The sequence below is a fragment of the Nuphar pumila genome, chromosome 5, assembly GCF_984573655.1.
Source record: "Nuphar pumila chromosome 5, dmNupPumi1.hap1.1, whole genome shotgun sequence".
NCBI lineage: Eukaryota > Viridiplantae > Streptophyta > Magnoliopsida > Nymphaeales > Nymphaeaceae > Nuphar > Nuphar pumila.
In genome coordinates, this window is record NC_143253.1 from 118629739 (window position 1) to 118644654 (window position 14916).

The following is a 14916-nucleotide window of genomic DNA, read 5'->3' on the forward strand; positions in this document are numbered from 1 at the left end:
CGTGTTTTGCTCTTGAAGATTTCACTTCACTCATTTGGCACTTCATTACATATATATACTCTCTCTCTCTCTCTCTTTCCTTTCTCCTTATTGTAAATAAATAGAGAATGAAAGGAAAGTAATCATCTCCATTCTCATACGTCTCAATGATACAAACTATGTGATATGGCATCCATAGCGAGGCACAAAATATGGGAAAAGGGTGCATAGGTTGATGGTATCAAAAGAGAGCCTAAACTCATTCTTACCAAAATTGAGAATGGAAAGGAAGTTGTTCTTCAAGGAGAAGAAATGTCTAAAGCCATTTCTGATTATGAAAAAAAATGAAAAGAATGGAGGATGGGTCATTCCAAGATAATTAGATAGCTCATCAATAGTGTGAACATCTACAAGTACTCTAGCTTAGCGAAAATTGATTTCGCTAGTGATGCATGAAAATAATTTAAAGACATGTATAGTTTTAAAGATATTGCTCACATATGCAATGTTCAAAACAAAGTAAAGATTATGACTCAAGGAAAGGTGAGCATTAAGGAATATTACAATGCACGCTCTCTCTTTTGGGATGAATTGGCTCTTCTTAAGCCAAAACGGCATTGCCCCCAAGTTGTAGAACTCCGTGAAAATTAAATTAAAATAAAGCACTTCTACCAATTCGTTAACGAGCTTAGACCCGAATTTGAAAGAACCAAAGTCGGCTTTCCTTTATATAGGAGATGTACCAACCATAGTCGAAACTGTGGCGCCGCAAACCCTGACTTTGGAAAAACTTAGAATTTTCTGTGATTTTTTTTGAAAGGTTTAAATAGAAAACATCAGAAAGCAAAGTGCGAGTAAAACAACAAAGCCGCGAGTCTGGGTGGCCACCACAGGTGAGTGCAACAAGTAAACAACAGTGTGAAACAAAGTACAACTACAAAGTAAAAAAGGTATACACCCCAACAGTTTAAAGTTTACACAATAAAAGTACAAGTCTCAAAACGGGAAGTACATCCCGAACAAAATCCCAAAAAAACAAAACCACTAGGGACAGGATTTGCAGAACAAGTGTGGGTCCTCCAAGCCTCTATCGTGTATCATCACATCAGCACTAGATCTGTTCGTCACCTACATCCACATAAAACGGGGTCAGTTCTCTCGCGAGGTGGTGAAGAAACAACCACAAGCATATATATATCATATAAAAAAGGAAAGCAGAAATAAAACTGACAAGTGTAAGTGCCGTGTCAGGTAAGTGTGAAAGTGACAAGTACTAGTCAACTGAAAAGTAACAAGTTGAAGTAACTGTAAAGCAAGTACTCAAAGCAGTAACAAACTGTAACAAGTGCTTAGCCAGAAAAGTAACTAAGTAACAGCCAAAACAAGTAAAGTAACTGAAGTAAAAACTACTGAACTAGTAAAGTAGCAACTACAGTAAGTCAGCTGTTTGGTTAGTTTTTAAGTTCTTCTGATTACTCCTTCGGGTACACGAAGAAACCTCGCATTCTATGAGACATGCACCCGACGTCTGTTATTCAAGTTCTAGTGTGGTAACCGGGAAAGCTACAGACCGAGTCAACCTCATGCAAGCAGCACACAGCTTGGAGAAAAACACTCGCATAGGCAAGGATTGCAATCCATACTACTGCAGTAGTGAGGTCCTAAAAAGGCAACCTCGACTTCCCTGACTCTGAGTGACTAGAGACCAAAGGACGCTACAGCTCTTGTCAAAACACGTGTCGTAGTAACGACAAGTCACTCAGGGTTGTACCATCCACCCTCTCCCAAGGTGAACCGTTTTGTGAATGGGGCGAAGCAGGTTTATCTTTCTTAGGCTCATGTTCAGTCATACCTCTCAACGAGGAATTTGCCTTGTGGTTCCCATGGGGTACGCAAAACGAGGACTTGACCTGCTCATTCACGTGCTCGGCCTCACGCGGCCAACAGAGCACACTGCTTGTGAAAGCAGTCACAACACCATATTATTTATTTCTGATTCAGGGTATATCACACAAGAGTCCATTCACAACACAAGGGCCACTGCCCAAGGACTCCAACTGAGCCCACAACAAGTCATTTTTCTCCATACCCTATGGTGTTCAAAATTTCAGTCTTTTCATTATTAAAGTAAGTGCACCTGGTGCGCTTACCAATGCCTCGAGCAATGTACCTCCTCAAGGTACGCACTACTCAGTAACAGTGTCAGAATGTGCCATGTGCAAAGTGTAAAAGTGTCATATGCTTTCTATCATTTGCATAATAAAATAATCAAAGGCATTATATAATTTCATTTCTGAAAGACAAATACGTATGCAAGCAGATATGCAGTTTCAGGCATATGACATTTCATCGATTTGCATTCTATGAGACCTTGTCTCTAAATCATTAACATTATGCATAACATGCAATAATTTTTCACAACAAATATGTACTATTTTGCATACTTCAGTGTTGAAATTGCATATAACAATATTCTCATACGTGATTCAACACACTTACATGTTTATAGTGAAATTTGGGATGTTCCCGTCTTATGGGAATAACATTAGCTATTTTCACGGTATGGGGTGTCGCGCCTGCAGACCCGAAACAAAGATATTGAACCACTTGTGATTTTAAATCAACGAAGTCTCTAAGTTCATGGATTTACAATAATGTTCAATTGCATACCTTTCTAGTCTGTTGAATGTAAACCAAGGCATAGGGGTTTTCCTTACGCAATACGACACACATACGTGTCGAAGGTGATTTCTGGAAATAACCCATCTAATGGGTATTACATTGGCATTACCACGGTTCGGGGTGCCGCGCCCGCGGACCTTAAACAAACTGTTTGACAAAACGAACGTAGAACAACACTATGGAATTCATACTCAGTTCGGAGAGTAACATCATCTGGAGAAATATTTGGACAGGACACAGGAGTATCGTATGTCCATTCGGTCACACCAAACAATCATTTGTGTTTTAATATGCCTATTTTTATATATATACATATATATATTCACATTTTACAACTGCACTCGATGAGTCATGCTCCTTATATATATACATGTACACGTACATATACACATTCGCACTTAAGTATGTATATATATATCTACACACACACACACACACACACACACACACACACACACACATATATATATATATATATATATATATATATATATATATATATATATCTACATATCGAACTCGATGCAACCCAAGGCATGTGCACTCATGCCAAAACCTAACTGAATAGCGAAGAGGTGCGGGGCAAGACAAATTCTTGTTTGAACCTAGTATGCATCAGCTTGAAGTAGGTTTGTGCGGGTTTTTATAAGGAAAAGTGTTGACAGCCACATTAGTGGCATTACGGGGCTGCAAGTGTGCCAACGCAAGGATCCGCACACTTGCTGCCAAAAACCTTGGTCTGGTCCTCCAGACCAGACTGTCATGCTTACTAACCGATTCTGGTCCGACTTATGGTTCGGACCAGACTGCTAACAGGGATTCGGTTGGGGCTGAGACTGGCCGCCAAATGGGGCAGTTGCGGCTAAGTCTGCATATCGGGCACCAAGGGGGCTGGACAGTGGTACTGGTTCATAGGACCGGGCTGCTGTCAGCCATCTATAGGTCTGAACCATTCGGTTCAGACCCGGACCCACAAGGGTCAGCTCTCACGGCCCAGGTGCCCAACACCATACAGCTGGCACCCGGCTCCAACAATAGAGGAGTTGTGGCTAGCACCAGGTTTTAGCTAGACTGCCAAAGGGTTCAGGTTTGAACCTCGGTTCAGACTTGCACCCACTAGGGGTTAACCAAACGCCAAGAGTGCACAACACCCAAGTGGTGCGCACCCAGCTCCAACCAAAGAGAAAGTCGAGCTGAGCTAAACTCGCGCACACAGCCGGTCAAACCGGGTTGTAGTGCTGGTCTGAACCCATGGTTCAGACCGGCACCAAGCCAAAATCGAAAGCCACAAAAAAAAAGAAAAACAAAAGATACATTTAAATATTTTTTTTTTCACAGCAATATACTTATGTTTCACAGGTTGGGCGCGCCGGCCAACCGAAATGCGCCCAGCTCCAAACCGGGTTCAGCAAGGATGGTTGAAGGGTCTGGTCTACGGGACCAGACCGTGCCATCACTAGAACCAAGGACTAGAGCCTATGGCTCACACCCAAACTAAAGGAAAAGGGTTGGGCGCCTGCCATGGGTTGGCCCCAATCTGCATGCCGAAATCGGTTGGTCATGCGCCAACCATGAAAACCCCCAAAAAAAGAGAAAAGAACAAAACGATGACGAAGCAAGACATAATAAAAAAAATGTCTTTGCTGGAAGCCACGACTTCCCACAGCAAATGGGGCTGGGTCACACGGTGACCCAAGCCACATCCACGGCTGATGCATCAGTCCCGTCGATTTGGGACTGGGTTGAGCCCAACACGCCAAAAAAAAGTGAGTTCAAGGTGAGGGGTGACGGCTGCAGCGCACGGATGTGCCTGCATGCACCCCAAACGAGCTCCAAAAGAGTTGGGTGCGTGCTGGATGAGTCCAGCTCAGTCCAGCGCACCCAACATTGGCTGCCATGCCCAAGAACAAGCCAAAACCGAAATGAAAAATAAGTGAAGACATACATCACTGCAAACTAATTAGAAACCACATGCATTGGCAAAGAAAAACTGAAAAACACACTTAGGAAAAATGGAAGAAACCTGTTGTAAACGGATGCTACATTTAAGCTGAACTAAACACAGTAAAATAACGAAAAGAAACAGGTTTCTACATCTAATCCACCGTTGGGCTTGCATGCATAGATGCAAATCTCCCTCGGTTTCATGGGTACCGAAGCCGAGTTTGAGTCTTCACCTGAGCAGCTTGGAGAAATGGAGGAAGGTGATGTTGCAGCTCTCCACGCCAAGGAGGCTCCCACGGATGGAGGAAGGAGGTAAGAGGGGAAGAGAGTGTGGGAGAGAGAGTAAGAGAGAGAGAGAGAGTTAGAAAAAAATCACCCAACAAGGGGGGCCGATTTTTTTCTCTAAAGGTTTTATAAGGTGTGGTTTGAGATGGATGGCTAGGATCCATCCATCCAAGATGGAGGGCTGGGGTGGAGCACGGTTCTCCATCGTCGCCCAGCCCCTCCATTTAGCTATCAAGATTCAAATAATGTTACTAATATTTACAATGATTCCATGGGGCTGCCGCCCCATATATCCAATAGAAAATGGTCCAAGTTAATCATAACTCCTCTTGAAAGGAGCTCCCTTGGGATCTCTCAAATCCCAAGCCCAACAAGCATGCAAGGGCTCCACGCCAAACCCAAGGGGGGGGATGGCGCCTTCCAGCCCAAAAACGTCCTCCTTTCTCTCTTAATGACATGACATTACTATATTTAAAATTTTAAAATTTATCTTTTTAATGATTTGGGTAGGGCCAATCGTGGCCCTCCCTTTATGAGCCTTTTAAAAAGTCCTTCACAACCATGCCACTAACCCAGCTGGTCAATGAGACTAGCTGGTTCCATGGCCTTGGTCGTCCAAGGCCCTCCAAAACGGACGAAAGTGGCCTTGGTCGACTTTTACCAATGGAAAAACAAATTGTCTATGTGCCGATTTTAATTTTTTATTAATTTCCAAATATTTTTCCATAATGTGTAATAGTTTTATTTTATAGTGTCAATGTGGATGTCATCACACAACTATTCAAGCCAAGAGATTTTCGTTTCGAGCGAAATTGGTCTCGTTTAGGCCCTCGTAAAATTTCTAAGCGATCTTTCGTAATTCACATGAACTGACGGGTTTTTTTCATCATTCGGACCTCAAATTCGAGGTGAATCACCATAACGCTATTCCAAACTTGCCCTAAAAATTTCGGAAGTCAATTCGCTCTAGATTTATCGCAATTGCTTTTTTATGCAAAGTTATGCGATTTTACCCGATTCTTAAAATGAGCAAATTTTCAGAAATGGCCAGAACAAAAAAATTTCATTGATTTTAACATATTTATGAAATATTACATCAAATTAAATCATGGATCTTACAGAAACTCTTGAGGAGTTAACTATGGAAGAAAATAGACTGAAGAAACCTTGTGCCTCAAAAGATGAAGAGTCCATACTTGCTATGTCAACGCCCGATAATCACACTAAGAGTTATAAGCCTCCTCACTTTGCGAAAAATGAGAATGAATGAAACTCAAATAACTATGAAAGAAGCGACAAAGAAAATGATTATGAATACAAAAAGTGTGGCAAAATCATATGTTATCATTGTTATGAACCGAGACACATCAAGTCATTTTGTCCCAAAAGAAAGAAAGAAGATCATAAATATGATAAAAGGATTGCTTCGGTGGGAACATCATTTGTAAGGAATGATGTAAACGACTCCAAATATATCGGCTAACTATATTTGGCTCAACTAATGATGGCACTACAACCAATGTTCAAAACTCAAGCTTCTTCTTTCTCGGGAGTGGTCGTATCCACAAGTGATGACCCTCTTTAGACTTCTTGGATCTTTGACTCTGGTGTCTCTTTTCATGACTCTAAATGACTCCATATTATCTGAATGTCATATTAACCCAAATAATTCTTATATTTCAATCGCCGACAGAATATCTTAAAAAATCAAAAGTTTTAAGGTTTTAAAAAAAACAATCAATCTTTCACATACCGAATATTAGAGTAGTACCAAAATTAAATTTAAATCTTCTATCTCTTTTTCAAATTATGGATCATAGATGCAAAGTATTATTTTCATCTAATGATTATTTAATACAGGATCTCCAGTCCGAGAAGCCGATTGAGCGAGGCCATAGAAGAAGAGATCTCTATGTAATGGACAATCTTCAGTTATCAAAACATACCTTTTGTAATTTTGTGGAAAAGAAAGATATAGAAAATTGGCATAAAAGACTAGGACATCATAGTGTGTCCAAATTACACTTGTTTTCATTTCTTACAAGTTATAAAGAAAGAGATTTTGTTTGTGGAGATTGCATTCTTGGTAAAATGAAGTCTTTACCCTTTGGGCCAAGACATTTATATCTAAAAATCCATTTAAGTTAGTGCATTCGGATGTGTGGGGACTGACTCCAGTTGTATCCAAAGGAGGTGTATCTTATTATGTTGTGTTTGTGGATGACAATAGTAGACCCTCTTGGATATTTTTTCTTAAACAAAAATCAGAAGCATTTGATTGTTTTAAATAATTTCATTGTTATATAAAAATTCAATTTAAAACCAATATTCAAATTTTTAGAACCGATTTCTGGAGAGAATTTGTGTCAAAAGAGTTCGAAAATTACCTTGGTCTACATGGGATTATTCATTAAAAATCTTGTTCATACACTTCTCAACAAAATGGACTAACCGAAAGGACGCATAGACATATTATTGAGACCACTAGAATACTTCTTGTCTCAATAAATATTCCAAAGTTTTTGGGCCAAAGTCGCTCTTACAGCAGTCTATCTGATAAACATAATGCCTTTAAAAAATATGAAAATATCTCTTTTTTTGAAAATTTATTTAAAACATCTTTCGATTATAAAAGGTTAAGAGTCTTTGGATATAAATGTTTTGTCTGTACCAATAAGAATGACAAACTTTCCCCAAAAGCAATTTCTTTTATTTTTTTAGGCTATGCCGAAAATCAAAAGGGATATAGATGTTATGATATTGATAGAAACAAATTATATGTTTTATGAAATGTTACATTTTTTGAAAACAAAAATGGTTTTAGCAAGGAAAAAATTCAAGAGAGTTGTGACCATTAATTTCTTTTTGACCTTGTCAATGAACATGAAAAGTGTGAAAAGATTCATGATGTGCATGAGAGTGAAAATGAAGACACTCATAATGCAAATGAGAATGTAAATGAGGGTCTTAATAATATAGACCCATCTCATAATGACATACAAACTTATACTTGACACACCAAAGACCATTCTCCATGTGCTTTAGAAAGATATTTCCAAAATCAATGTGTAGATTCTTCGAGTATTAGAAAATTCGTAAGAATTTCAAAAGCCCCTAGTAGATTTGTATCCTACGAGTTTTTTGAACCAAGGTATAGATCATGTCTAATGGCCACACACTCATATACAGAACCAACATCTTACCATGAAGATAAAAATAATCAAAGAATGGATTAAGGCCATGAATGATTACTTAAAAGCTTTAGAAAAGGCAAAAACTTGGAAAATCCAAACATTACCTAAATGAAGAAAAACTATAGGATAAAGATGGGTCTATAAGATAAAAACTAAATGGGATGGGACATTGGAAAGATATAAAGCTATACTAGTAGCCAAGGGATACAGTAAAAAATATGGAATAGACTATGACGAGACATTTGCTCCAGTTGCTCGAATGACCACTGTTAAAACTCTTATTTCTATAACATCAATTAAAAAATGGCCTATCTTTTAAATGGACATCAAAAATACATTTTTGAATGATTATCTGGATGAAGAGGTTTACATAGATCCTCCACCAGGTTTAAATTTAGCACATGAGAAAATTCTTCGGTTACGAAAAGCCTTGTATGGTTTAAAACAAGCTCCCAAAGCTTGGTATGATAAGTTCAGTAGTGTGATGACACAACTTCATTTTAAATCTTGCTTTACTGACACTATGTTATTTGTTAAGTCTTCTAATACAGGAATGATAATATTACTGTTATACGTAGATGATATAATAATCATAGGAGGTGACAAGCAGGGAGTTAATCATATTAAATATGTGCTTAAAGACAACTTTGATATGACAAATATTATTTTTTTACGATATTTTCTTTGAATAAAAGTGACTTATTCACCTCGTGGTTATTTTTTGTCACAGACTAATAATGCAGCAGAGATCACAGAACGATTAGGACTCACAGATGAAAAATGAGTTGATACTCCAAAAGTCATAAATGCAAAAATGAAGAAAGATGATGGAGAACTTCTGAAGGATTCAACTCCATACAGACAAATGATTAGAGCTTTGTCTTATCTCTCTATTATTCGTTATGATATTTCTTATGTTATTCACTCTGTTAGTCAATTTCAGTATGTTCCCACTACAATACATATGAGTGTTGTAATGAGAATTATTAGATATATTAATAATTCTATCAATTATGGATTATTTTTATCATTATCTTTCTTGTTAGAAGTCATTGTATATTCTGATTCTGATTGGGGAAGGGATGTGAATGATAGACGCTCAACCACTGGTTTTTGTATTTTTTAGGTGATTCTCTAATTTCATGGTGATACAAGAAGCAAAAAAAGGTGTCCCTCTCTTCTACTGAAGTTGAGTATCGTGCCATAACGACTATGTTTGAGTTAGTATGGTTCAGACAACTACTAAAGGATTTGAGTATTCACATGAACCCTCTAGATTATGTTGTGACAACAAGAGCACTGTATACATTGTAAGCAATCATATATTCTATGAGAGGACAAAATATATTAAAATGGATTGCCACTACGTTTGTGAAGAATTCTTGGGGAAGACCAACTAGTTGTTGGAGCTAATGTGACTGTTGGGAGCAGCCGAACAACTACTTAGAGTTGCTCCTTTGTATCTCTTTGTATTATAAATAGGCTTTCAAGGCCTTTGTATTTTCTAACTCTTTAAGAGCTTTCCTATGTAATAACAAGATTTTTTTTACCCTTGCGAGGGTGGTGTGGCTTATTCAATCAAGTGTTATACTTGATTGAAGTGTGTTCTTGCAAGTCCATAAGTGAAGTCTTTTGGATTTAATCTATTTCATTACAACCTTCATTAGTAGCTAATATTTTTCCTATATATTTAAAGAGAGAGTGAGAAGAGGAATGCTCCACCTACTAAGTGGTCAACCCCTAATCTTCACCCTTCAAAATATATACGGTTAGATATGTTTTTTGGCAAATGTGGTCTCCATGGTTGAAAAAACCACATGATTAGACTCTTAAATCAAAGTTTTTTTTGTGAGGTCAAAAAAGTTTGATTCAAGAGTCTAATCATATGTTTTCAACTATGTAGATCACATCAATATAATTAGATTTGCCAATAAACATATCTAACATATAGATTTTAAAGGTAAAGACAAGTGATGGACCATCCCTCTTCTATATATATGTGTATCATCATACAACATTTTTTGTCTGATGATAATCAGACACAACACGCGCCATTGATCAATGTGTGCCATATATACATATATGTGCGTGTAGTCTTGGACCACCGCTATAACCCCTAAAAGTGGGGAAAAATCCAACGAACACACCAGGTGCATCTGATGGATGTCAGATGAGAAGGAGGTCCGACGATGAGGGCAAATCAAGTGATCTGCCAAACACTTTTAGAAAAGTGATTTGGCATCCTCACCGACGGTGAAGATGTCAAATAAGTGATTTGACAGATCTCTTCGACCATACCCTCTTTTCATATATATATATATATATATATATATATGTGTGTGTGTGTGTGTGTGTGTGTGTGTGTGTTGTTTACCTCCTCTACTCACAAAGCTTTTATTTTTAATAGAATTTCCTTTCTGTCAAAAAAGTCTTTTTTGTTGTTCTATTGTACTGATGGCGCTTTTGTCTGTGCTATGTTATTTGAGCAGGAAAGTTGGTGTGTAGAGTACAAGAAGCTGAAGTTCAAGTTTGAGCACCTTCAGAAAACTCAAAGGTGAACATAATTATTCTTGCATGAAAATAGAATTACGGTGTTGGGTGGCCATCATTTAGACTCCTTTTTGCAGGCGTTACATGGGTGAAGATCTCGAGCCATTGAGTGTGAAGGAGCTTCAACAATTAGAACATCAGCTTGATTCTTCTCTCAAACAAATTAGATCAAGAAAGGTGAGATGGGTTGGCTGCTTTTCTTCTCAACATCCTTTTGGTTTCTTGTACACCTTCCTGTTTGTTATTTTGGTTAGTGATACTATTACAGTCAGTATTAAGTCCATGTATTTCTGAAACCTTTGTTTTCCTTCTGAATTTTCTTAGAACAAAAAGTGAATGGTTTGCTTTCTCTTTTTTGTTAGTTTTCTTTTTGAATTGTCTTCACTATTTATTGCTATAATTGATTCTCTTTTACCTTGTTATCTTTCTTTTTTTTCTTTATTTCTTTTTGTTCTTAACTTAATTTAAAGATGAATTTAATACGTGCAAAGGATGATGAGGACTTCAACCTTCGACGTCCATAAAAAGGTAGGAAGGTTCCCTTTCTCTTTTAAAAACATGAGCTACGTATTCTCATGTTTATTCAAGGTAGTTACTTTAAAAGGTTACTTCTCTATTAAGGTAGTTTATTTAAAAAACATGGTGACAAAATGTCTGATAGCTTGTAATAGATGAGAATGAATTTATTGCAAATTCATCAAACAGTCATGATAGAAACCTAGTAAATAATTGGCATTGAAACTAATTTGCATGTATTTTTGTTTATATATCTCCTTTTAGTTTTATCACAAAAAAGTATGATACATTCAAAATAACACTATGTTAGAATCCAATCTCCCACGAAAGGCAGTTCTACGGATTCTGAGGAACTGAACATGAGGCATGACTCTATAGAAAGGTGCACACTATGAGCAGGAGGGTCGTGCAACATTGGAGGAGAGAGAGAGAGTCATCTCTCCTGGTCAGCTACACAAGGAAGTGTAAGGTGGATGGAGAGATCGATAGCAAGGGAGGGAGAAAATATATTCCCTTAGGATCGATGACAGGCATGGAAGAGAGTCGAGGGAGCAATGTGTTACCTCAGAGAACGAGAAGAACAAAGCTTACAGAAATCTTTGAATAAACTTCACTAAAAATTAACTTAAGTTAGGTACATCTATTTATAGATTTACAAGATGATGACAATAAAAATACACACAGTTCTCACCCTAAAGAGGACTCTAGGGGAGAACAACAAAAGCACTAAGTGCATATATAAAACATTAAAGAACTAAATAGAAAAACACAAAACATAAAAATATTTATCTTTATTGAGCATAAATGCTTAAGAGAAGCATTAGTTACAAGAGAGGGGTTCAACCCCTATTTATACATAAAGGGAGAGCATGGGGCTCTATTGGGGAGCTCCCAATAGAGCCATTGGGGGCTCTCAACGGTCATCGATATGACCGTTGGGGAGCCTCCAATGACTCTATGGTCTTTTGACTATAGCGCTCATGCTCTTTATAAAAAGGACAGTAAATAAAAAAGATAAAAAATAAATAAGAGAAAAATTGTTCCTAATAAACAATACTGGTACATGAGTAAAATGATAAAAATACCCCTAGAGGGTATTTACCTATTATATCATTATATACATACATATATATATATATATATATTTATATATATGTACAATATGAAACAAATATGTATATATGACAATATATACATATATATCCATGTATACCTTAACTTACATGATGGTCCATGGTGGGTTTAGGAGGGCCCAACATAAGAGATTTGGATTCAAGACAAGAGTTTGAATCTAAATCTTCTTGAATTGGATTTGGGTCTTGAGAAAGGTCTTGGATGGGTTTTAAGGGAGGGATGTTTGGATTGAGTCTTGATTGAGTTTTATCTACTGAAGTTTGGGTACGCTGAGGGGTGTCTTTTTTCCTATTCAACTTCTTTCCAATATCTAAAGCATGTTGAATAGCTTGCTTAAGAGAAGTGGTTGTGATGCTTGACATTTTCTCGTATACGAAAACCAAGTCCTTCAACATACCTAGTAATCCACTTCTGGGTGGTTCCTTGAATTTGGGTTCCCCATGTCACTCAATAAAACATCTTTGTATATTCTTGTATGGACTTGTAGCCTTGAAAAAAGGAAGAGTCATCGAATCTCCATCATCAAATCTTCATCCATTCTCTGCTTGTGTTGTGTTGTCTGCCTGCAGGATGAATTATTGTTTGTCTGAAGTTTGGGTAGTGCAAAGGCATAGGCTACAGTTCTCACCCTAAAGGGAACTCTAAGGGAGGCCGTCCCACCAGTGTCCCAGCCTGGGTAGGATTCCAGGCTGGGCGAGTTTTTCTGGGAATCCTGGGAGAGAGAAAACTTCCTTTGTGCAATCCCAACTAGGCGGGTCCTGGCTTGGAGCAGATCTGGTTGGTCAGACCCGGAGCAGGAAAGGGTCCGTAACACACGATGTCTCAGAACATGCTCAAAGTGTATTTATGCAGTTTGTTATTTTACTGTGTATGTTATATCTTATTAACTTTTTTAAGGAAACATGCATTCAATCAAAATGTGACTAAAGGATAGCAGTTGGTTGTAGTTCTTATTTAATTAGTTGGTGTGCTCTGTTATATAATTTATATAACTTTTGTGGTTTTCTGGGTTATTTGTGCTTATTAGCATGTTGCATAACCAAATAATGCAAATGTGTTTGATTATAAATGGTGATGAGGTACAATTAGCTTGAACTCAGCTATTTTACTTGATATTTCTAAAATTGATCATTGACTGATGCTTTTGCCACATATTTTTTCTGTTAATAATGCTTACAATATATATATATATGTTATTGATAACATGGTGGAATTTAGGTGGTTGTGAGAAAAAGTTGATTTAATCTTTTGCAAGTAATATTGGGTTTTTTGCAGATACAGCTCTTGTTGGATTCCATTTCTGAACTTCGCAGAAAGGTGAGTGACCTTGTATGAATTATTTTAGAAATTTCAGTAAACAATGTATAATCTAAAAATATCATTTGTCAGCAAGAAAATTAGTAACTAGTATATACTCCAGCTTGCTCCCGTGTCATGTCCCCTTGTACACTATTCTTAATGGAACATTAGGCAAAAATGACGTGTCCCCTGTTACTTACACCTTGTCCTTGTGGCATACACCCCCCCTCCCCCTTAAATCACCAACTGCACATTGGCAGGACTCTAGTTGGTAAAATTAGTGAAGTCCCCCTTGCCAATCTGGGAGTATATGGCCCAGCTTCAACCATGCGGCAAGCAACTGCACCCGTGGGTTTCAAACTCATGATGTCCCTTCAACTTGGTGACCAGTTGCCCCTACCATATGAGTGATTCCCTTGTAAGTAGCCTGTTAGATAGTAGACATGTGTCCTATAAGACAGTAGAGATGTCCTAAGAAGCGAGTTAAGAATGTGAAAAATATATGCATCGCCAACCAGTCGCAAGTTATCTACAGTCCTTGGGAGAATTAGGTAGGGATATTGCCTTAAATGACCTCATGTGGTTCCCTTAATTTGTTTGGACATAGTTTTAGATACCATAATGGTCAACGAAAAAGCCACATTGGTAGCATCCTGACAGTAGGGGTTTTGATATGATCCGCAGGGACTTTCCAGGGCTGGCAAATGAAATGATATGCTCATGAATTAGGCTCATCAAAAACCTTTTTGGACTCATAAATTGCACTACAAACAGATCGTAAAGCATATACGAGCTGAGCCCTAACAAGGGGCTTTCGCCTCAGCTCTGTTCATGTAGACTTCTCTCTCTCTCTCTCTCTCTCTCTCTATATATATATATATATATATATATATATATATATATATTGGCTACTAATGAAGGTACAAAACTAATGAGCTAGAAATCATAGGTGCAAGTTGTATCAACTCAATCTAACCGCATAGATGTATTCAACATGGTTTGTTTGCTAAGGATCAAACCTTAGATCATTCTTTTCTGATGTAAAAATGTGATCTCTTCAGTTATGAAATTTTGGCACATTATGGGCCATTGATTTTTGGACCCTTTAAGAACCTAATTACTTGTCATAATCACATGACTCAAAACAAGTTTCTTACTAAACAAACTATATAGATCGCATCCGTAACATTTGAAATTTTTTAAGAAAAAAGTGATTTCTACTCATTAATTCTTTACCTTTATTAGTAGCCAATATTTATCCATATATATATATAAAGAACTCTTCAAAAAACAAACATTTTCTTTAGAAAAAAGTCAGCTTGTGATTAGGTGG

General features: G+C 37.5%; 1 protein-coding gene across 3 annotated transcripts in view; it reads left to right on the forward strand.

The window, feature by feature from the left end:
• Nucleotides 1-14916, forward strand: part of LOC149838341 (MADS-box transcription factor 14-like) — a 36892-nt gene that overhangs the window by 12815 nt on the left and 9161 nt on the right. For 2 of the 3 annotated variants that reach the window (XM_090006526.1, XM_090006525.1), the window contains exons 3-5: nucleotides 10574-10638; nucleotides 10712-10811; nucleotides 13560-13601. In XM_090006526.1, coding sequence (XP_089862652.1) covers nucleotides 10574-10638; nucleotides 10712-10811; nucleotides 13560-13601 — 207 coding nt within the window. The remainder of the gene's footprint in view (nucleotides 1-10573; nucleotides 10639-10711; nucleotides 10812-13559; nucleotides 13602-14916) is intronic. The other variant, XM_090006527.1, reaches the window with a different exon arrangement.